The sequence below is a fragment of the Arachis ipaensis genome, chromosome B1, assembly GCF_059453495.1.
Source record: "Arachis ipaensis isolate K30076 ecotype BB chromosome B1, ASM5945349v1, whole genome shotgun sequence".
Lineage (NCBI taxonomy): Eukaryota > Viridiplantae > Streptophyta > Magnoliopsida > Fabales > Fabaceae > Arachis > Arachis ipaensis.
In genome coordinates this window covers 17134741-17158670 of record NC_142436.1, presented here as the reverse complement: position 1 = coordinate 17158670, position 23930 = coordinate 17134741, and the positions used below count along the sequence as shown (strand labels likewise).

Below are 23930 nucleotides of genomic sequence, written 5' to 3'. Positions count from 1 at the left end.
ATAAGGGGTAGTTTGGTAATAAAAAAAATAAAATTGGTAAAAAGGATGATTTTAAAGCGTTTTTAAACGTTGAGGATGATTTTAATAACGAAAAAAGGTCGGGGACGATTTTGATTTTGACCCCAGACCTTAGGGACGATTTCAGTACTTAACCCTTTTAAAATCTTAGGGACTTAAATATGATAATTTAAACGTTAGGAACAACTTTAAGACTCATCTCAAACGTTGAGGACAAAAACAATACTTTACTCTTTAAATAATTAAAGTTGTTTTATTAAATTAAAAATAAAAAATTGAATTTGAATTTTTTTTTTTGGGTAACTAAAACACGGGAATATGAATTTGAATTTAATTAATAGAACCAAATATATTATTTAGTATTAAATTTAAATATTAAGATGTTTTTTTAGGATTAGATTACTAAATGACTTAAGGGCCTTTGGGAAACACCAAAAAGTTACTTTTTTTTTACTTTTGACTTATAGAAAGTTACATTAATGTGTTTGGTACAATTTTTTAGATAAATTTTTAACTTTTCAAAAAGTTATTTAAGAGCTTTTGAAGAAGTTAAAAAATGTGACTTCTCCTATTTTCAAAAGCTATTTTATCACTCTTATTTAATGCACAACTTTAAAACAATGACTTCCATAATAACTTTTCAAACTCAAAATAACTTATTTAAAAGTTAATATTAATAAAAGTCCTTATATTTTAAGCTCCTTTTTCAAAAGAACTTATTTAAGAAGTTTAGCCAAACTGGCCCTTAGAAAGTAAAATTTTAAATTTTAATTTAAAACATTGAAATAGGAACAAAAATAGAAAACCATAACAATTAAAATAGGGACAAAAATTAAAGATAATTTAGAAACATATCCAGAATAGAAGAATAGAAAAATTAAATAGGAGATAAAATTTTAAAGGAAAAGTATATGAAACCAAAATGTGACCAGCCAAAAAGTAAATAAAATCGTTTAATTAAAATCACTTTTTGAATAATATGTTTAAAAACCGCTCCTGAGATCACGGAGCACAAACTAAAACCCGATTTTTCATGGAACCCAAACACATTTTGGCTGATATGCTTTTGGTTCCCTAGTTGTTCTCAATTTTAAAATATCCTAAAAACATTCTATTTGAAACAAAAATTTGAAGAATAGGATTAAGAACATATTCAGAATAAAAGAACAGATCCAATCAAAAGAGTAACCATGGTGAAGAGAAGACAGCTATGACGCGGGTATGGTTGCGGCTTGCAAGGCACTAAGCCAGTGAGGCGAAGTAGTTCCGAGACGGTGACGCGACGATAGTGAACTAGACACCGGTGACGGTAGTGAACGGTGGTGATGAATTTGGTTAGAAGTGAGATTTGAGAAAGAGAACTATGAGGTAAAATAAATATAAAATTTTTTTTAATTTAAAACAGAAGAGATAAAATAAATATAAAGAAAATAATGAAAATTTTAACTGCAAAAACTAATTTAAAAATAAAAATATATAAAGTATTGATTCATTAAATAATTAAAGACTTTATACACAATTGATTCACCAAACTATTAGGGAGTATTGTAAACGTAATCGTATTAAAAATAATGAGTATATTAATTTTTTAATTTATAATTAACGATTTTAAATAGTTTTTTTTTTTAAATCGGATAAATGTAATTAATCATATAAATATAATAATACGAATACATTTATTTTTATTAAATTAAATTAATTTATTAATTAAATTATATTTATTTAAATTTTAATTTAAAAATTTTATAATTTTAAATTTTAAATTATGTGAATAAAATTAGATTAAATAAAAATAAAAATATACCAGTACAATTTAAATTGTACTGTAATGAGTTTATAAAATTCTAAAATAAAATAAATTTTAAAAGATAAAAATAAAATAATTGTTATGGGAAACAATAATTTTTTTATTTTATTTCAGTAAAAAATTAACACTAATAAAATACTAATTTAAAAAAAAGTTGCTTAATAAATAAAGATGGAAGATTGATATTCTATGATTATTTTATGGTTTTTATTTAAAAGTATAATTTTAAGTTAGTGTTAATTTTTTAAATATTAACTTTTTAAAAAAATATAATTTGTTGGTATTAATTGTTTAATGACGTTATCAATATATAATAAAAGCTCTATTAATAGAATACCTGTTAAAATACTGTGCCAACACATTATAATATTGATAAGAGGAGTGCTAGGGGTACAACAACTTTTGTGATTTGTAGCCATCAAATAACTATAATAATATAGTGTTGTAACATCCAATAATATAAAGGAATTTCAAGGCTCAATTTTATGGAAATGGAGGCCATGTGTGTGCTATGCGTCGATATGGAGTTATGGGGGACTGGACAAATATGTGGGACAGTTTTGTTGTCAATGTGATATTGAGGAACTCGGACCGTGCGAGTTCTTTGGATTTAATTTTTGAATAACAAATCGCACGGTCCGATTTGTATTGGAGGGAAAAAATTTTGGGTAACTGAAATCGTACCCTACGATTTCTTTAGTAGCTAAAGAAATCAAAGAACTCGGACCCTACGATTTTGGGTAATTATAATTTTGAGGCACAATGAACTTGGACCCTCCGGTTTGTGGAAGGGCTAGGAGGAACTCGGATGGTCCGAGTTTGTATACCTTTTTTTTTTTTGGTTCAGTTTAACCTAGTCGAAGGATGCGAGTTCGTTAAGCATGCTGATATAAAAGAGTGAAGTGAACTGGTGAGAGCTTAGTTCCGTCTTCTTCCTTGTTGAACGGCTGCTTCCTCTCTTCTTCTATTTGGGTTTTTCAGTTTTGATTTTGAAAGTCTAATTGCTAAGGATAAGTTTATGCTTATTTTTTGTTGAGTGAAAAAAATGAGTGACAAAGTATTGCTAAAAATATACTATTTTGGTCAGATTTTGTTACAAACGAGTGAAGGAGTAAAATTTATTTGTGAAAACCCATTAGATCTTGTTATTCCTTTTATTATCTCATTTGAAGAACTCAAAGGTGTAATCTGTGAAAAGATAAATTCTGAGCGGGCAAGAAAGATATCCTGTATCCTATACAGATATTCCGTACCGGTGTTTGGTGGATTCATCCAGTATCAAACCAAATATGTGACGGACGAAGCGAGCATGCAGGAGATGTTTTCAATGTATATTGAAAATCGGTCTCAGATCTCGTTCATCGAGTTGTATGTTGAGTTTGAATAATCTGAGGCTGACCGGAATATTCTACGGGAAGATTATAATAGTGATAGTGAAGAAGAGTTCGAAAGCAACTACGAATTTATTGGTCCAGATGGAGATGAAGATTAAGGTGACGGAACCATGGCCCCAGATGTGACAGAAGTAGCAAATACACTCGCAAACGAAGTGCCGTTTGAGGAGCCATCATTCATGCGAGTGTTGGACTTGGAAGCTATGCATGTTTCGGAATATCCGGAATATATGACTGCAGGTAAAGTAATCGTGGTATTAGAATTTTTTTAGTTAGACATTGATTGAGTTATGAATAATTTACCTTTTATTTACCATTAATTAGTCATGCGTTAAATGTAGTTGTTGTCAGGATAGAACCGAGTTATTACAATATTTACCACTAATAGAAAATTTACTTTTTTAACTGTTATATGCTACTAGTATTTATTAGAAAATAATATTTAAATTCTCTATAATATGGTTATGACAAAATGTGTGAGTTTGTGGACATTATTATTTGCACAGGTTCGACCCGTTGTACGGTTCAAACTCCGTGAACCGAACCGAATTGGTCCGGTTTGTTTGGTTTGCTGGTTGAACCGGCCGATCCGCTCTATTTTTTACATTTGCTACTTATGTTCTTATTTTGTTTAGAGTGACATAATAACATGTTGCAAAGTCTGGAGTTATAGCATACTGGATGCAGTGAAATTTGATTTACCTTTAGAATCGGTTTTGAAATACGTGTGTATTAATGAAATTTTTTCCAATGGTAGCTGTCGCAGCAGAAGTTCCTATTGTCGCAGATGGTGAGTTTGCCATTGGTATGGAGTTCAGTTCCAGAGAAGCTGTTATTAAGGCGGTAAAAGAGTATACGATACGACGAAGCGTAGACTACCGGGTGTATGAGTCTGAGCCGTTGACATTTTATGCCAAGTGTACACAGTATGGGTCAGGGTATGATTGGGTTATCAGGGTTAGCTTGATCAGCAGGAAGTACTGTTGGGTTATAAGGAGGTATAATGGTAGCCACACCTGTACCAGAGCCACCATTTCACAGGATCATTCGAAACTGGATTCTATCACAATTGCAGAAGCAATAAAGCCACTGGTTGAGGCTGACCCCTCCTTAAAGGTAAAATCGGTTATAGCAGAAGTGCAATCGAAGTTCAACTACACCGTGAGCTACCAGAAAGCATGGTTGGCTAAGCAAAGGGCAGTAGAAAAAATATTTGGAGGTTGGGAAGCCTCTTATGAGGCGTTGCCTATATGGTTTGAGGCTATGTGTCACAAGGAGCCATCTGCTGTTGTCCATTTTGAGACTATGCCTGCATATCAAGGCGATAACTATTTGCTAGTGGAAAGCTGCGGGGTTCTCTAGGAAGCGGTGATAGATATGACAATCGGATCCAAACCCAACCGAGCAGAAGTGTCAGTGGACCATCTATTTCCCTACAGTTATAGCGAGATGCCCTGCATAACGCCCTGTAAAGGTGTGATAGACATGCCGAACCCCAGCTATACTGTCCAATATTGACAAAATCACGAAGCAAGGGTAAAAACTTCCAGTGCACGCCTGCCCCAGACTTATCCCCAAACAAGATCGTCCCAATCAGCAACATAATGTGGCACCTCACATACCTTTGTATACTGATTTCATCGTTCAATTCTAAATTCTCTTTTAGATTCCGCAGTCAGGTGAGTTTTATGCAGCTAGATCTACAGTGCTCCTTACGCGGTGTAACGCCAAATTGAAGCAAACACTCCGCCTCCATAGCTTCAAAACTACTCATTGTCATCCCTTTAACTGGAAGACCATCTGTGGGAAGACCAAGAATTAGAGCCACATCTTCAAGAGTAACGGAACATTCACCAATGGAAAGGTGAAACGTATGTGTGTCAGGGTGCCAACGTTCAATTAGAGCATTTACCAATACTTTCTGACACTGCACTATCCCAATCTGAGATACATGATAGAAACCGGTAATTCGTAAATGCTCCTCCACCCTATCGTTGTACCGATCCGGAGGAACTGGGTGCTTACATGTCAACATTCTTGATTTCTACAAAAAAAAATTAACAAATTACTAGTCACATAAAAAACAATTACTACCTTACTATCATCAATCATTTTACTGAATCCTTATATAACTAATTATTCTAACTTCTAAAATTATTTAATTAATCCTTAAAATTATTCATAACTGCAAATAAAAATCATTACTAATACATATATTCCTAATCAAAATTCTCAACCATATTACAACATCTACAATAATATCTAATATTAATGACTTATTTGTTAAACATTTTTTTCTCAACAATAAAAAAATATTCCTAATCAAGATATGCCATCATTCATATTCTAACAACGATAACAATAAGTAACTTGCTAGTTGCTAATAATAATTATTACAATTAAAAAAATTTAAATATTCTCATAACAAAAAAGCTAACATGCCTACAATAATCCTACTAATCATTCAACAATAACACTATCTCACAATAACAATAACATTAACATCAACTTCATCAATAACAGTTATAGTTAATTTTTTAAAAAAATATTTAAAAATGATTAACATTCCTCACGCATAATTATACTAAAAATTAATTAAAAATTTAAACAAAAGTTACATTCTCTACTAAAACCACTCTGTTTACTTCTCTTTTTCTATTACAGGCGAAAAAACTAACTAACAACAATAATAATAAAGAATTTCTTATAATAATATTTATAATTAAAAATCTGTAAAATCTTTTTTGAAAAATCTAACAAATATTGAAAAATTAGTAATAATCATTCTATTTATTTTCTTTAATTTCATTTTTCACAGCAGCCATAATAATTAAATTTTTAATATTAATTTTCTTATAATAATATTTATAATTAAAAATCTGTAAAAAAAATTTTCAAAAATCTAACAAATATTGAAAATTTAGTAGTAATCATTCTATTTATTTTCTTTGATTGCATTTTTCACAACAGCCATAATAATTAAATTTACAATATTAATAAATATAAACATACTAAATTTATAAAATTTAAAAAAATTTAAAAAAAATTTACATAATCAGGATCATTGAGATAATGAATAATGTACAACTCAGATCGATCAACATCTTTAGCTTTATATTTTTTTGGCATGATTAAAGCCCCTCCACCATGCAAAGCAGCCAGAGAAAGGATGAAGAAGGTGACTGAAGTTGAGAGTGAAATGTGAGAGAGTAAATGGTAATCGGATGGTGAGAGAGGGTGTTGAGGGGTCTTTGTTGGGTTTCAGGGCCACCGTTCGAGGTTAAGTATGAGCGCGACGCGTGTCAACTTGGTGAGGAACTCGGACCGTGCGATGGATGGAGAGGTAATCGGACGGTCCGTGTGCTGCATCGATCTCGGAGGGTCCGAGTTGCAAGCTTCAGTGAACGAAATCCACGCCTCTCGGACCGTGCGTGTTGTGCTTGGAACTCGGAGGGTCCGAGTTGTTCACCCGTGACACTACATTTTTGTGAAGCACTTCCCACCCCGTACCAGAGTTCTACACCATCCATGCACCAATATGTAAATTAAAAAGCGGAATTTCAAATACCCTAAACCATCAATAAAGGAATTTCAAAACCATCAATAATACCCTAAACCATCAATAATATAAAGGAATTTCAAAACTCCAAACATTACGGTAGTGTTGTAACATCCACCATGAATCATAGCCGAGTATATCTGTATATGTGCTTCATTTGGTTTTGTCTGCTGCTTTTAAATGAATGCTAGACAGAGCAGACCCTTGTACTCCACTTAGAAATTGTTGGTTCTATGGTTTCAATCATAGACACATCGGATTTAGTTGGAAGCAGGCTATTTTTATGCTTTAGAGTGATGATACTACTATGTACCTGGAATTTTTATTAGATGCGGCCATTTTAGTTCACTTTCACAAGTTCCTTTTTCTGCCGAGCATTCCTTCTATTGCCAAAAACAATCATCTATTGCTTTAATAATGCCTGGGGTGCTATTAAAGATTAAACTGCATTTATCTGAATTAATAGCTGTGTTTTAGTTGTAAATTCTATAATGTTAACAATCGTTTCTTGGTGGGGCATAGTTGCGTTTAATGCATAGTATCATCAAGAAAACAGTGCAAACTATATGTATATATTATTCTTGAAACAAAAAGATTTTGTTTTTTTCCATATCATCAATCATCGATTCGTTTTAATTTGGTGGGTTTTTAGGCTTTAAATTCTTTAGTGGCTGCATTATAAATTTGGGGTTGGGACTGAGATTAGCAAGTGCATCAGATTTTGGAAAGAGAAAAAGCAAGGGTGACTTGAATTCAAAGATATGAATATGAGGAATGATATTTGGGAAGATTTAAAAAAAATGGAAAAAATTTGTGCATTGATGATTCTCTCATTGGCGGCCCCTAGGTGTTACTCTGTATAGTGGTAATGTTAGTTTGATGGGGCTTCTTTTTTTTATGTTTTAAAGTTTCATTCCTTTTTACTATGTAGTTTCTTTTTCTTTTTTTTTTCTTTTTAAATATTTTCTCTAACATGCTCAATGTACAATAATGTTAGGAACCTTTGAAGGATTAACAATGACAAAGCTTTGATATTCTTTGTTTCTCTCAGTTTTGATGTCAAGTTTGTCCTTTGTAGCGTGTGGTTTGAAGTGTTTGATTTGATGTTATGAAATTTAGGGGTGAATGCGGATCGGATCAGATTGGATATGACCAAAATTTCGATCCGATCGGTACTAAAATTATCGGATCGGACCAGATCCAATATCCGCAGTTTTTTAGCTTGGATCCGATCCGCAATTCGGATATATCGGATATATCCGCAAAACACAAAAATATTTTTAAAAGCTTATTTTTACTAAAAAAAATATCAATAGAATTTATTTTTTTCTATTCTTTTAAATATATTTACTCTTAAAATAATATTAAACATAATTTTCTTAAATAATAAATTAAAATAATACAACATATATGATAATTATTAGTTGAAATAAAATATAAAAAGAATATTTACTTATTTATTTCTTTATTTTTGCGGATACGCAGATATGCGGATATCTATACAAAATTTGCGATCCGATCCTATTAGTGTGCGGATCGGATCCGATAACCTTGCGGATTGGATCTATATCCGCAATTTTCGGATCGAATTCGGATAAACACCGCAGATCGAATCCGATTCATGAACACCCATAAATACTGTAATAATTAGTAATTCTGTTGTAGCTTCAAATTGATGTTTGATAACGTTATGCTCACTCCAAAGCAACCACCTTTTGTTTTGGTTTTGTCACAATCTATTAGGGGTGGCAACGGGGCGGGTAGGGGCGGGTTTTTGCTCTACCCGACCCCCCCGCCCTACAGAAAACCCGCATCAAACCCGCCCCGCCCTACCCGCGGGTTGTAAAATGTTAAACTCTAACCCGCCCCTGCGGGTACCCGCTCCGCCCCTACCCGCCCCTATAATTATTAAATCCAACAAATAAAATTAAATTTTAAAAATTATATAACCACCATTTACATACATAGTATAAATTAAAGTAAAAATTTATATATGATATAATATTATTAATCATTTTACTAATTATTTTATATATGTTACGTATATTATATATTAAAAATATATATATTTACATATATATTATATATACCGGGGCGGGTAGGGGCGGGTTCAACCTAAACCCGACCCCGCCCCGCCCCGCACAAGAACCCGCCCCGTTAAAACCCGCCCCGGTGCGGGAGCGGGTAATTACCCGCCCCGAGCGGGTAGGGGCGGGGTGGATACCCGCGGGTTCGGGTAGTGTTGCCACCCCTACAATCTATAGAGAGGGATATCTTCTCGTAAATAGGAATAGTTCAATCTTAAAGTGTTATTTATGTGTCAAGGTTGTTGGCAAATTTGCACTTTGAATTGAGCTTGTTTGTACTTGTTAAGATTGCTATAAGTATATAGTTATCTATTTTTAGATGGTGTTCTTTTCATGAAAAGTTATGTCACTTATATTGAATATTGATTGATTATGTTCAATTAAAACTCTATTGAATGTTTCAGATGTGTAGTTTAGGAATAGGAGATTAATAACAAAAAATATAAACAAAAAAATATAAAAAGGAAATAGAAGAGGGTCTTTAATGTATATGTAATCCATTAGGCATTAGCACATATATTATATATATTGTGAACATAACATTTTGTACACTCCTGGAATCGGTTTCAAAGTATATGTATATATTGTTTGAATTTGGCTTTGTGCTTGATAGCTTTACTTTGTTGAAGTATTTAATAATTAGAACTACAAGTATTACAACAACAACAGCAGCTATATATATATATGGTTTTTCTTCCCTTTTTTTGTTATCAAAGAATATTTCGTTTTAAGTATGTTTTTTTGTTATTGTTAGTATGTATTTTCGGGTTGATCATAGGATTATTATATTGATAATCGTAATGATGGTACTTGTGGTTTTAGATTATGATAAGCAGCGGAAAGAACGTGAAGTTGAGGAAGCTGCCTACAGGTCATGGATTCTGAATCAACAGTAATAATGCTAATGCTCTGATAGGTTATTTTCTTGGTTGATGGCGTATGGGTTTGTAAATAACAGGTGAAAATGATAAGATATAGTTTTTTTTTTTTTTTTCTTTTGGTGATAGACTTAATAGAAATTATTTTTTTTATGGAAGTTACAGTGGTAATATTGGCCAAATATTGGGAATATAGGTGTATTTCCAAATACTGGGATTCAGTTTTAACACGGTGGGAGCGTGTTTGGCAGTGCCTCAGAGGCGTGTCAGGAAATGAAAACACATATGTGGGCATGGTGAAGTGGGTTAGAGGGACGTGTGGCACAACCCTGCCAACACGCAGGAGGGCGTGTTGCCTCTGAATCTGGCCAGTCCAGTCGAGTCTTCGCTCCTTTACAAGGAGTCTGGAGCAACACGGGGGGTGTTGCAGGTGGTCTGCATGCAGGGGACAGCCCCCCACTCCGGTAATCAGCAACGTTCAAAGTCCCTCTATAAATTGAGCTTCTAAATCATTTCTCATGCATAAATGCTTCATATGTTCATTGTGAGAGGAGAAGTTGAGAGAGTGAAGATAAATGTAAGAGTTAAGTATTTTTGTGTTGTTGTTGAATGCTTCACAATTTGATCGTGATAGAAGAAGTTGAGAGGCTAAAAAAGAATGTTAGAGTTAGGGTTGTTTGAAAAAAAAATTATATAAAAAAAATTATTAATTTGTAGTATTTAAAAATTGTATGTAATTATTCAACACTTAAAGAACATATCATCAATTATTTGGATCATCCAATTTATATAAGTTCATAAAATTTATTATTTTATGTATTTAAATTAATTTTTTAATTTATATTGTTGTTAGTAATAATATATGAAAATATAATATTATTATTTTAGTGCCATTTTTTTAGTACTGTTTACGAATAATATTTTTAGTTGTCTAATATTATAATTATACATGTTTTGTTTCATATAAATGTAAATATTATTTAAATTTTTTTTCGAATATAAATGTTATGGAAAGAAAATAATTTATGGTTATATATGTTCGGCTATTTTTTAATATAAATATTATTATTATATTAGTTTTTCATGTATTTTCAAAAATAAATATTATTTGTACTAATTATATTTATGTATAATATTTAAATAAGTAATGTTTTTTTAAAAGTCTCTCTCAGTTGCTAAATTTTTTTTGGAAAGGCGATAAAAAATGAAACTGAAAATAATAATTTTAAAAGATACTCACTAATTTTTTAAACAACGCACTCAGTGCTCTTAATGGATGAATAGAAATAACAATATTTTATATTTATGTAAATTATAATTATAAATATTTTTTTAATATTTTTAATTATTTAAACTAATATTTAGTGAATAAATATGTTTTTGTTGAACCAGCCAAACAGGAATTTGATGGTTCGTAAATTGGATCTGCCAATGACGTGAAATTCGATGGTTGAAAATTACTTACGCTTAACGGGATTCTATCACGTTTCTAGAATTGGGTTGATAAGAGGATTTTACCCCTTATTAGCTGCTTTGGTGGAAAAGTGGAGGCCAGAAACTCATTTGTTTGTATTGCCGGTGGGTGAGGATACTGTGACACTTGAAGATGTCACTCATATATTTAGCTTACCCATTGATGGAGAGCCTGTGAGCGAATGGACAGATAGTAGTAGCGACTTTGTACAGAGTCAGAGCATCGCGATATTCTGTCACCAACCGGCTCTCAGTAGTTCTTCGAAATCTTATATTAGGTTGGGTTGGGTTCGGACTATTAGAGACGCAGAGCCATTGGATACCGAGGAGTCTATTAAAAGATATGTCAGATGCCAGATATTTTGTTTGTTGGGTTCAACCCTATTCACAGATAAGTCGACCGCATATGCCCATACGAAGTATCTACCCTTCCTTCGTGATTTCGAGCGGATCCATACTTATAGTTGGGGGTCAGCATGTCTTGCGCATCTTTACAGAGCACTATGTCATGCATCACGGTATGATACTAAGGAGATGGATGGCCCTCTTAATTTGTTGTTTGTTTGGGCATGGGAGCGACTGCCGTGTATTGCGCTCGTACCCAGACAGTCCCTTCCACCAGCTGAGATACCAGTTGCCATGAGGTAACAATTCCTATTTTAGTCCTGCATTATATGGCCCCATCGATGACCCTCATCAAATGCCAATACCCAGTGTCTAAGTCCAATGGCATCGCACCACCGGGCATATGCCATGCCTCGCCTCGCTCTTCCAACCTCTTGTAATTGATGTTGTACTCCTCCACTGTCCTTGAATACCCTATGTTGACAACAAGTTTTTGCAAGTGCTGTACTTTGAATGCCCTTAAGAAGTTGCTACCGATGTGCCTTATACAAAATATCCACCATGCTCTCGGAGGTTGCCAATCACCACCGAAAAAATTTACTGCTGCCCGGATTGACTCATGTCGATCTGAGATCATACCAATACCGTCTTTTCTAACAACATGCCTTTGTAGATTCCTTAGAAAGAAGTGCCACGCATCAGCTGTCTCGCCCTCCACCAGGGCAAAGGCGATATGCACAATGTTCTGGTTCCCATCTTGTGCAATAGCAACTAGAAGTGTACCTTTCTATTTTCCATACAGATGTGTGCCATCAACTTGAACTAGAGGCTTGCAATGCTTGAACGCCCTAATGCATGGATTGAAACTCCAAAATACGTGGTGAAGTATTTTGACACCATCCGCCTCCTCAGTCCCGTTGTACAGTGGTCGTGTTTCTATTTGGACTATTGAGCCAGGCATCTTCTGAGTCATGACCGAGAGCCACCATAGCAAAGCTTGATAAGAATCCTCCCAACCACCGAAAACTTTGGCTATGGACTTCTGCTTTGCCAACCAAGCCTTTTGGTAACTGATGGTGTAGTTAAACCTTGACTGGACTTCTGCAATTATAGATTTGACTTTGATGGACGGGTCACTCTCAACCAATGGCATTATAGCCTCCACAACCGTGTCCGAGTCTAACTTGGAATGATCCTATGAAATCGTTCCCATGGTGCATGTGTGCCTGCCGTTGTATCTCCGTATCTCCCAACAACCTTTTTTTCTTATCATACTGGCTCGGATAAGCCAGTCGCACCCACGCCCATACGTCTTGTATTTTGCATAGAACGTCAATGGTTCGGACTCGTAAACATTGTAGCCGACTCCTCTAGAGATAGTGTAACTTCTGATTGCTGTGACGACAGACTTTCTAGAACTATACTCCATTCCTATCCTGAACTCTCCGTCCTCAAGATCAGCAACACCTATAAAAAGCAAAAATCATCATTCATTGATCCATCCGAAATATAAATTTACAAAAACATATTATTCACTCATCACGTACCTATATTTGCATATTCTGGAAATTCCGGTGCATTCATCGCGTCAAGATCCAAATTACGCATAAAAGGTGGGACGTTCATCGGTTGACTGACTGCGGGGTGAACCACCACATTCTCCACTTCTGCTTCGACTCCCACATCACCATCCTCGTCTTCATCGCCAGCTTCATAAGTGGCTTCGAAGTCCTCTTCGCTGTTACTGTTCATTCCTTCGTACACTGCAGCTCTATCATCCTCTATATCTAAATCATTTTGAATCTCATCTGCCTCTACGTCTTCAAACTCAACATACAGTTCAATCTGTGGCTGTCGCATTTGAGTTTGCCGATGAATCTGGAACATATTTTGCATACTCTCCTCATCAGTGATCGGCATGATATCAAACTGTATTAGACCACCAAAAACTATAACCGAATTTCGATACAATATACTGCTCACTCTTCTCAATATACTGTTCTCCATGCTTTGACATAGACCGTTTTGAAGCTCCATAAACGACATGGTGCATGGAACCACAAACAAAAACGAATTCTGACACAGAAACCTCACTCCCTCATGAGTATTTCGTATAATCTCACCATTGCAATACACTATCACGTTTGCGGTACCCTCCATTACACTAGCAACACACTCAAAGAACACTCTTTCTCGCAATGAAAATGGTACCGGACTTCGCCTTATATACATGAAGTACTCAGCACGCCCACCCCCGTGTAGCGATCACCAACCAACCAGCCTTCGACACGTGTAACACGCCCCCCGCCCCCCCTCCATGCTGACTCAGCATGCCCCCATGTGTTGCAGTCTCGTGCAATCAAACTTTGCCACGTGGCATTCACGCACACCCATGTGATGACTCAGCACGCCCCCCATGTGTTACAGTTTCGTGCAACCAAACTTCGCCAAGTGGCAATCACGTCCACCCATGTGCTGACTCAGCACGCCCCCCATATGTTGCAGTAACACGTACCCCTGCATGTTGAAAGTATCTTCTGACACCACCAATATGCAAATACACACACTGCACCCATTCTAAGGTCAAACACCAATTTTAATCCAATAACCAAATTATTTTGGCTAGACTTAAATTGAAGGATTTTGTCATTGACTTGCTCCTCTGTTTTTGAGCTTGTCAATTTAATGATGTACTTGACATGCATGTGTGCCATGCATGCTACATAAACAAAGATTTTATTTTTTTTCATTCATGTTAGCTATGGCGTTAATTTTTCATTTGTGTTAATATATGGTGCTGGATTGTGCTCATATATTGTCACATATTACCTAATCAATGATGGTATGCAAATGTATCTAATTCTTTGCTGGGTAAGGTTTATTTAGGTTAGTTGATCATTCGATTTGGTAGCTGTTCATACCCTGACCCAATAATAAAGGCCCAGAACCAAGCGAAAGGCCTAATCCAAAGGGTTGGGCCTCACCCAGTACCAATCTTCATCTTAGGAAGTCGGTACTCGCCACGACTTGCTCTAAAGAAGTCGGGAACGAGGGTTAGCTGGCAGATAAGCACTCATTTGAATGAATAACTGCCCCTAGAATCTCTCTAACCACTTCCAACAAGCCATATCTTAACTTCCCTAAGATAAAGGGACGGTTAACACCCTAAAAAAGTGGCACTACTCCAACGGTGGTTATTGGTTCACCACTATAAATACACTGACACTTCTCAGGTATCTCTAAGCCCCAATACTCTCTAGACCTGCTCACACCCTTGCTGACTTAAGCATTGGAGTGTCTTTGCAGGTACCACCCCCATTCTTTCGCACGCACAGGTCGGATGGAGGGCACCGAGTTGCAGATCCACTTGAAATCCTTCTCCTTCATACGTTTGGGCCAACCAACGCTGTCCAGCCCACTAATCTCCGGTTACCCATCGTAACATTGGCGCCGTTGTCGGGGACCCGAGAGATCAACCAGTGATGGCGGAGAGATCCCCTAAAGAGGGTCATGTGGAGTCAGGTTCTGAACAAAAGAATCTGGACACCGGAAACAATGATGCAGACTTGACCCTTCACCAGGAAGCCAATGACCAACACAGGGAAGGTACCTCCGGAATAAAAAATCCGAAGGTGAATTCTTCAGAAGGGCGCGAATTAGAGAAAGAGGGACCCTCCCATGCAACTGAGCTCATGGGATTAGTCCACAGTCGCCTCGAACAGTTAGAACAGGAACGGGAGCGATAAAAGGAAACTGAAAAGAACCTAAAAGAGGAGATGGAGCGACGAAAAGAGTTAGAAAGAAAACTCTTAAAATTAGAATCCTCCCTCAAAGGTCGGAACTCCCGGGACGAACGAGAAGAACCACTAGGAGGGGAGGATCCTTTCAGCGAGGAGATAATGAGGGCAAAAGTTTCAAGGAACTTCAAAAGCCCCGATATGGACCTCTATGACGGAACCACAGATCCGAAGCATCACTTAAGCAATTTCAAAAGTCGGATGTACCTAGCTGATGCTTCCGACGCTACGCGATGCAAAGCTTTCCCGACCACCCTATCGAAAGCAGCGATGAAGTGGTTCGACAGCCTCCCTCCAAGGTCGGTCACCAGTTTCGAAGACCTCTCAAGGAAGTTCTTGATGAGGTTCTCCATCCAGAAAGATAAAGTGAAACATGCACCAAGCCTCCTGGGAATAAAACAGGAGGTCGGAGAATCCTTACGAGCCTATATGGAAAGGTTCAATAAAGCATGTTTAGAGATTCAAGACCTGCCCACCGAGGCAGTCATAATGGGATTAGTCAATGGACTCATGGAAGGTCCCTTCTCACAGTCCATATCAAAAAGACACCCCATCTCCTTAAGTGATGTACAAGAAAGAGCTGAAAAGTACATCAACATGGAGGAAAATGCCAAGTTGAGAGACCTAAGTTGGCGACCTGGGCACCTTCCCTCAGCAAAAGAGAGGGAGAGGGAAACCAAGAAAAAGGAAGAACTCGGTCTCGATAGACCAAGAAAATATCACTCTTATACTCCTCTGAAAGTTTCTATAGTGGATGTATACAGAAAGATTTGTAACACTGAAAGGTTACCACCCCCCAGACCCATTAAAAATAAAAAAGGGGGAGCCGCAGCGACTACTGTGAGTACCATAAAATATATGGCCACTCCACAAACGACTGCTACGACCTTAAAAATGTGATAGAAAAGCTGGCTAGAGAAGGTCGGCTTGACAGATATCTCATAGAAAGGTCGGACAGTCACGGCAAGAGAAAGCAAGACGATATGGATAGAAGAGACCCACCACCGCAGACTCCGGAGAGACATGTCCATATGATCTCAGGGGGATTCGCGGGAGGGGGACTCACCAAATCTTCTCGCAAAAGGCATCTCAAGAGAGTATACCAGGTCGGAGGAGAGTCATCTGACCTCCCTACTATTTCATTCACAAAAGAAGATGGGCAAGGAATAATCCCTGGACACGATGATCTAGTAGTAATAACTATGATCCTAGCAAATGCCCATCTCCACAGAACCCTAGTAGACCAAGGAAGCTCAGCGGACATCCTTTTTAAGCCCGCTTTTGATATACTAGGGTTGGATGAGAAAGAATTGAGAGCTTACCCCGACACCTTATACGGACTAGGCGACACGCCAATAAAGCCACTGGGATTTTCGCCCCTCCACACCACTTTTGGAAAAGGGGAAAAATCAAAAATTCTTAGCATAGACTTCATAGTCATCGATGTAGGGTCAGCATATAATGCTTTAATCGGCAGAACTACCCTTAATCGACTCGGAGCGGTGGTGTCCACTCCCCACCTTTGTATGAAATTCCCGACCTCAGCGGGAATAGCAACGGTAAGGGGAGACCAGAAATTGGCAAGGAAATGCTATAATGAAAGCCTAAACCTGAGAGGAAAAGGCAGGAAAGTTCATACAATAGAGCTCGGTGGAGCGAGGGCCAAAGAGGAGCTGCGTCCACAGCCGGGAGGAAAAACCGAGGAGATACAGGTCGGCGAAGAGAAAGGAAAAAATACTCACATAGGAGCCAACCTAGGAAAAATCCTAAAACAAAGGTTGACTAAGCTCCTAAGAGATAACTCCGATCTCTTCGCCTGGAAGGCCTCCGACATGCCCGGGATAGACCCCGAGCTCATGTCCCATAAGCTCTCAGTCTACCCGGGTTCCCGACCTATACAACAGAGAAGACGCAAGCTCGGCCCCGAACGAGCCCTAGTAGTAGAAGAGCAAGTACAGGCGCTCCTAGAAGCTGGCTTCATCAGAGAAGTCAAGTACCCAACATGGCTAGCCAATGTAGTGCTAGTCAAAAAACAAAATGGCAAATGGAGAATGTGTGTCGACTATACCGACCTAAATAAGGCATGTCCCAAGGATCCCTATCTGTTGCCAAGCTTTGATACCCTAGTAGACTCCAGCTCGGGGTATCGATACTTATCATTCATGGACGCCTACTCGGGGTATAACCAAATCCCGATGTATGAGCCGGACCAGGAGAAGACATCATTCATCACACCCAGAGCTAATTTCTACTACGTGGTCATGCCATTTGGACTGAAAAATGCAGGGGCCACATATCAGAGGTTGATGAATAAGGTGTTTGCCTCTCACCTAGGGAGCCTAATGGAAGTATACGTCGACAACATGCTGGTAAAGACCAAGAAAGAAGTCGACCTCTTACCTGACCTCTCACAAGTCTTTGACACCATAAGGTTGCACGGGATGAGACTAACTCCCTCAAAGTGCGCCTTCGCGGTAGAGGCAGGAAAATTCCTAGGGTTTATGCTAACACAAAGAGGGATTGAAGCTAATCCCGATAAGTGTAGAGCTATCCTGGAGATGAAAAGCCCGACTTGTTTGAGAGAGGTCCAGCAACTGAATGGCCGACTTGCAGCCCTCTCCAGATTTTTGGCAGGATCAGCACTAAAATCCCTTCCGCTGTTCTCCTTATTGAGAAAGGGATGTCAGTTCGAATGGACTCCTGAATGCGAGGAGGCATTCCAAGAGTTCAAGAGATTCTTGAGCCAACCTCCTATTCTAACTCGACCTGTAGCTGGAGAAGACCTCGTCCTATACCTATCTGTAGCAGACAAGGCCATCTCATCGGCCCTGATAAGAGAAGACGAGGCCGGTCAGCACCTAGTATATTTCATCAGTAAAGTTCTACAAGGCCCTGAGCTAAGGTACCACAAACTAGAGAAGTTTGCCTACTCCTTAGTAGTAGCCTCGCGAAGGCTACGGCCTTACTTTCAGGCTCACACAATAAGAGTCCGCACGAACCAACCCATGAAGCAAATCCTCCAAAAGACGGATGTTGCAGGGAGAATGGTTCAATGGGCAATAGAGCTCTCCGAGTTCGACTTGAGATATGAAGCTCGGACGGCGATCAAAGCCCAGTGCCTCACCGACTTCATTGCAGAATACGCGGGAGATCAAGAGGAAAAACCGACTACATGGGAACTCTATGTAGATGGATCCTCAAACAAAACAGGAAGCGGCGCAGGCATAATATTGGTGGATGAAAGAGGAACCCAGATAGAGGTTTCCCTCAAATTTGAATTCCCAGCTTCAAATAATCAGGCAGAATACGAAGCCTTAATTGCTGGATTAAAGCTGGCAGAAGAAGTCGGTGCTACAAAGGTGATGATATACAGTGAGTGACCTCCCAGATAAGTGGAGAGTATCAGGCAAAGGACCCAAATATGAAGTGGTACTTAGAAAAAACTCTGGAACACCTTGGGCGCTTTGCAGAAACCGAGGTCAAACACATAACTCGGGATCTAAATAGCAGAGCAGACGCCCTATCCAAGTTAGCAAGTACCAAGCCAGGAGGGAATAACAGAAGCCTGATCCAAGAAACTCTCCAGGAACCCTCCGTGGTAAAAGTAGATGACAAACAAGAGGTCCTTGAGGTTGTCGGACTAAACCCCGGATGGATGAACCCCTTGGTCGAATACATGAAGTTCGACATCCTTCCCAAGGAGGAGAAAGAGGCTAAAAAAATCCGTAGGGAAGCACAATACTACACCTTGGTGAGAAATATTCTCTACATAAGGGGGATATCAACACCATTATTAAAGTGCGTGCCGACCTCAAGAACTACCGAGGTGTTAGAGGAGATACATAGTGGGATCTGCGGAAACCATCTCGGGGCGAGGTCATTAGCCAGGAAAGTGATCCGAGCTGGATTCTACTGGCTAACCTTGCAGAAAGATGCCACAGAATTTGTGAAAAAGTGCCAACCATGTCAGATGCATGCAAGTTTCCACGTGGCTCCCCCGGAGGAACTCATCAGTATCACTTCTCCATGGCCTTTTGCAAAATGGGGAATGGATTTGTTAGGTCCTTTTCCCCAGGCGCCAGGACAGGTCAGATACCTGATCGTGGGAATAGATTATTTCACAAAGTGGATAGAAGCAGAACCATTGGCCACCATCACCGCACAAAGAAGTCGGAGGTTCCTCTACAAAAATATCATCACAAGGTATGGAATACCTCATTCCATTACTACAGATAATGGAACCCAGTTCACCGACTCTACCTTTAGAAGCCTAGTAGCCAGTATGAAAATCAAACACCAGTTCACCTCGGTGGAGCACCCGCAAGCCAATGGGCAAGCCGAGGCAGCCAACAAAGTCATACTGGCAGGGCTAAAGAAGAGATTACAAGATGCAAAAGGAGCCTGGGCTGAAGAGCTCCCACAAGTGCTATGGGCTTACAGGACGACCCCCCCAATCCGCCACTGGAGAAACACCATTCCGACTAGTTTATGGCGTAGAAGCCATGATCCCAATAGAAGTCAACGAGCAGAGCCCAAGAGTGATTCTCCATGACGAGATCGGAAATATACAGGGGCACAAAGAGGAGCTCGACTTGCTCCCCGAAATCCGAGAGGAAGCCCGGATAAGAGAAGCAGCGTTGAAACAAAGGATGACTACAAGGTACAACAAAAAAGTCATTCGAAGAGCATTCGCCGCGAACGACTTGGTCTTGATCAGAAACGACATTGGAGTCAACAAATCAGGGGAAGGAAAACTCCCTGCAAATTGGAAGGGACCTTACAAAATCAATGAGGTCTTAGGAAAAGGTTATTATAAGGTGACCGACTTAAACGGCATCGAGTTACCAAGGTCGTGGCATGCTTGTAACATGAAAAGGTACTACAGTCGAAAGCGAACTCTACTCTCTGATGTACTCTTTTCCCAACTTCATGATTTTTTCCCAAAATCAAAGGGTTTTTTCTGGAGAAGGGTTTTTAACGAGGCATCATAGTAGGGGCTAAGGGAAATAAACTGTCAAAAACCCTTAGTAGCAATAAAGTACCTCCCCAATTAATAAAGATCTTTTTTCATCTTACAAATATCTCTTATAAATTCCTTCTTTGTTTTCTCTTTCGACGAAACGCACCGACTTAAGCTTGACAAAACGTGAAAATCCCATGAACCGACCTAGATGGTCGTCAGGATAAAACGACGAGGTACAAGTCGGTGTAAAGAGGTTATAAAAGTTGATCGTAATAAACTCGGAAATTATCTGACTTACAAGTCGGAAAAGCCGAGAAATAAAGGAACGCATCGCAAAAATAACCTAAGTCATAAAAACTCAATAAAACAAAATTGAGTACGAGGAATAAATAAAAGAGATCGAAAAACCCAGGAAAAGATCAGAAAGCTGTCCTTAAAATCCTTAAAACAAAAAGGTGCAGAAAGACAGACAAGCCAAAGAAAAGATCTTTTTTAGAAAAGATCAAGGAGAGTTCGAAAAATCACTATAAAAAAAAAAAAGGCATGCACACATAAGGTAACTTAAACCCTTATCCAAAAAAAAAGGGTACTTATTTTAACTTAAACCCTTATCAAAAAGGGTATTTTTTGTTTACGGCCTTAAAAGGCCAGAAGAAATTGTTCAACAAACAAACATAAAGAGTTTAAAAAACGGGGGACCCACAGGCCGGGCCCCCATATAGCCAACAAAATTATTTTTTCGAAAGAGGAATAGACGGATCACCACCACCAGAGTCAGGAGGAGCGCCACCAGGACCGGGAAGAGAGGCATCCATAGGAGGTGAAGAGGAAGTCGGAGGAACAGTAGAAGAGCTCGGAGCGTCCTCAGGACGAGGAGGGGACTCTATGATCCTCTGCCCCGAGTCTTCAATTCTGACTCGGAAACAATCACAGGGACAGGAGGGTCCACAATGGCACCATCAATGACGACTTTGTCGGGATCTAAAGGAGAAAGGTCCAAGTCAGGAGCAATGACTCCGACCTGCTCCTTAAAGACCCTCCAAGCCTCCTCGGCGCCATCAGCAATAGAGTCCTCCAACTCGGCATAGGCCTTCCGAGAATTTAGCAGATCATTCTTCACAGCCACAAGATCTTCAAATAACTTTTGATAGCTGCCCTGGGCTGTTTTCCTCAAGTCCACCTCCATGTTGCATTGGGCTTGCAACTTCCTCTCCTTCTCCCGGAGGTTATCTCTCTCCTCCTTCAGCTTGGCGACTTCCTCCTTCAACTCCCTCTCATGCTCTTGATATATACGAAGCCTTCCTTCCAGCTCCTCGACCCTCGAGGTCATTCCTAAAGAGCTGAGAGGAGCCTTCTCAAAAATATCCAAGAGTTTGCCACAAACCCCCGCCGCCTTGAGACTCTCTTCAACCAGAGTGGTAAGGTGGTGACGAACAGACACATCATCCATGCTTATACGAGCATGGGGTAGATGTTCTTTCGGACGAATGCAAGAGCATCCGCCTTCACCTCACCAGAAGAGCCAGACTCTAAGGTCTTGCGCTTCTTCTTCTCTGGCTCAGGAGAAGGTCAGGCAGAGGGGGGCGGCTGAGAGGAAGCAGAAGAAGAAATCACAATAGGCTGGGAGGGAGTCCCAACGTTCCGAGGAGGAGGAGGAGGAGAGATAACCGCCTTAGCGCCACCAGTCCTGGCGCGAGACCTCGCTTTGGCCTCCTGGACCCTCTGATAAGACTCCTGAGCATTCTTCTTCGCCATCTCTACAAAAAATAACAAAAAGTCAGACAAGTCGGTACAAGAAAACGCAAGTCGGAAGTAAAAAACAAAAGCTACCTAGTTGCGCCTGGATAAAAGTCGGAGACCCCTGGAGGAATTTCTTAGTGTCCAGATATGGGGCCCTCCCCCACACTTCTCGGAGGAACCCCACAACGGCCGCCTCCACTTTGTTTAGATCATCCAGACAATACTTCTCACAGGGGGAGGCCTCCAACCAGTACAAGGGAAAGCGGGGGGAAGAACTCTCGTCCAGAAAAAAGGGGTGATGACCCTCTACAGCTTGAACTTTGAAAAAATAATTTTTAAAATCATGGAAGGATTCGTCAAAAAGGGTGAAAACTCTCCGACCCTGTATGGCTCGGAAAGATACCCACTGTTGCTTATTGTTTAGCCCACTAAAGGGTTTAGTCATATGAAAAAGATAGAAGAAAATCTTCAAAGAGGTCGGGAACTCCAAAGCTTGGTTGATAAATTGATAAATTTTCAAAAAAAACCCCAAGAATTGGGGTGAAGCTGGGTAGGGACAACTCGACAGTAATGCAAAACAGACATCTCAAAGTCTGAAAAAGGAAGAAAAACACCCAAACGGGTGATCATACACTCGTACATAAAGAAAAAATGAGGGGCCGCCTCATTGACCCTCCCGAAGCAAACCCGGTCTTCTGGACCCGGGACTACCAATTCATACTTCGGCTCATCTTCCTCAGAAGCGCAAATTCTGTGGCGAGTGCGAAGATGGGTAATAAACTCAGTATCGACCGAGGGTTCCTCCCCTAGGACCGTGACATCAACCCACTGAGAAAGAACATCTACGGAGGCCATTTCTTTTTCTTAAAAGGGTGACAAAAACCTACAAGGAAAAAAGAAAAGGAAAATAAAAAACACGGTCTCTAAAGGGAGGGAATACGGAACCAAAGTCTACAAACCCATCTACCTACAAAATAAAGGTATAAAAATAGAAAGGCATGTTACAGAAAGAACTAACCTTTATCCGAAAATGAGGGTTGGAGGAAGCAAAAGCCTTCGAAAACGCAAAGGTGCAGCACGAACGAATGAAGAGAAAATTTGAAAAATCGCAGAAACGAAACAATGAAAGAGAGGGAAAGTATTTATAAGTACGTTAGGGGCACAATGGTAAAAACGGGGCAGTCATTAAAGACGCACCGTTACCAAGGCCATTAATCCCTACGCACATCCCTAAAGGACACGACGCTTGATTAGACGTAACTGTCAGAACCAAAAGGTCACGAAAAGTCACGTCAGCTTCAGACCATCACGTCGGTCCTCCAACAAGTCGGCTACAACCCCGAGTAGAATACTCGAACCCAAATCTTAAAGAGAAATTGGGCTCGAGTAGGGGCACTGTTCATACCCTGGCCCAATAATAAAGGCCCAGAACCAAGCGAAAAGCCTAATCCAAAGGGTTGGGCCTCACCCAGTACCAATCTTCATCTTAGGAAGTCGGTACTCGCCACGACTTGCTCTAAAGAAGTCGGGAACGAGGGTTAGCTGGCAGATAAGCACTCATTTGAATGAATAACTGCCCCTAGAATCTCTCTAACCACTTCCAACAAGCCATATCTTAACTTCCCTAAGATAAAGGGACGGTTAACACCCTAAAAAAGTGGCACTACTCCAACGGTGGTTATTGGTTCACCACTATAAATACACTGACACTTCTCAGGTATCTCTAAGCCCCAATACTCTCTAGACCTGCTCACACTCTTGCTGACTTAAGCATTGGAGTGTCTTTGCAGGTACCACCCCCCATTCTTTCGCACGCACAGGTCGGACGGAGGGCACCGAGTTGCAGATCCACTTGAAATCCTTCTCCTT

At 39.3% G+C, this 23930-nt stretch overlaps 2 protein-coding genes and 1 pseudogene across 2 annotated transcripts; 1 reads left to right on the top strand and 2 right to left on the bottom strand.

Moving 5' to 3' along the window:
* Positions 1-11189: 11189 nt before the first annotated feature.
* Positions 11190-11864, top strand: LOC148575840 (serine/threonine-protein phosphatase 7 long form homolog). Its single transcript, XM_088502578.1, has one exon. It carries the CDS (start codon positions 11190-11192, stop codon positions 11862-11864), a length of 675 nt encoding a protein of 224 aa, XP_088358704.1.
* An 892-nt stretch (positions 11865-12756) lies between these two features.
* LOC107647288 (uncharacterized) lies at positions 12757-13721 on the bottom strand. Its single transcript, XM_016351383.2, has 2 exons — positions 13109-13721; positions 12757-13028 (listed from the first exon to the last, which is right to left on the bottom strand). The coding sequence occupies exons 1-2, from the start codon at positions 13719-13721 to the stop codon at positions 12757-12759; spliced, it is 885 nt and encodes a 294-aa protein (XP_016206869.2).
* Positions 13722-21052: 7331 nt separating this feature from the next.
* On the bottom strand, positions 21053-22076 carry LOC148575839 (uncharacterized; annotated as a pseudogene).
* Between the last annotated feature and the right edge of the window lie 1854 nt (positions 22077-23930).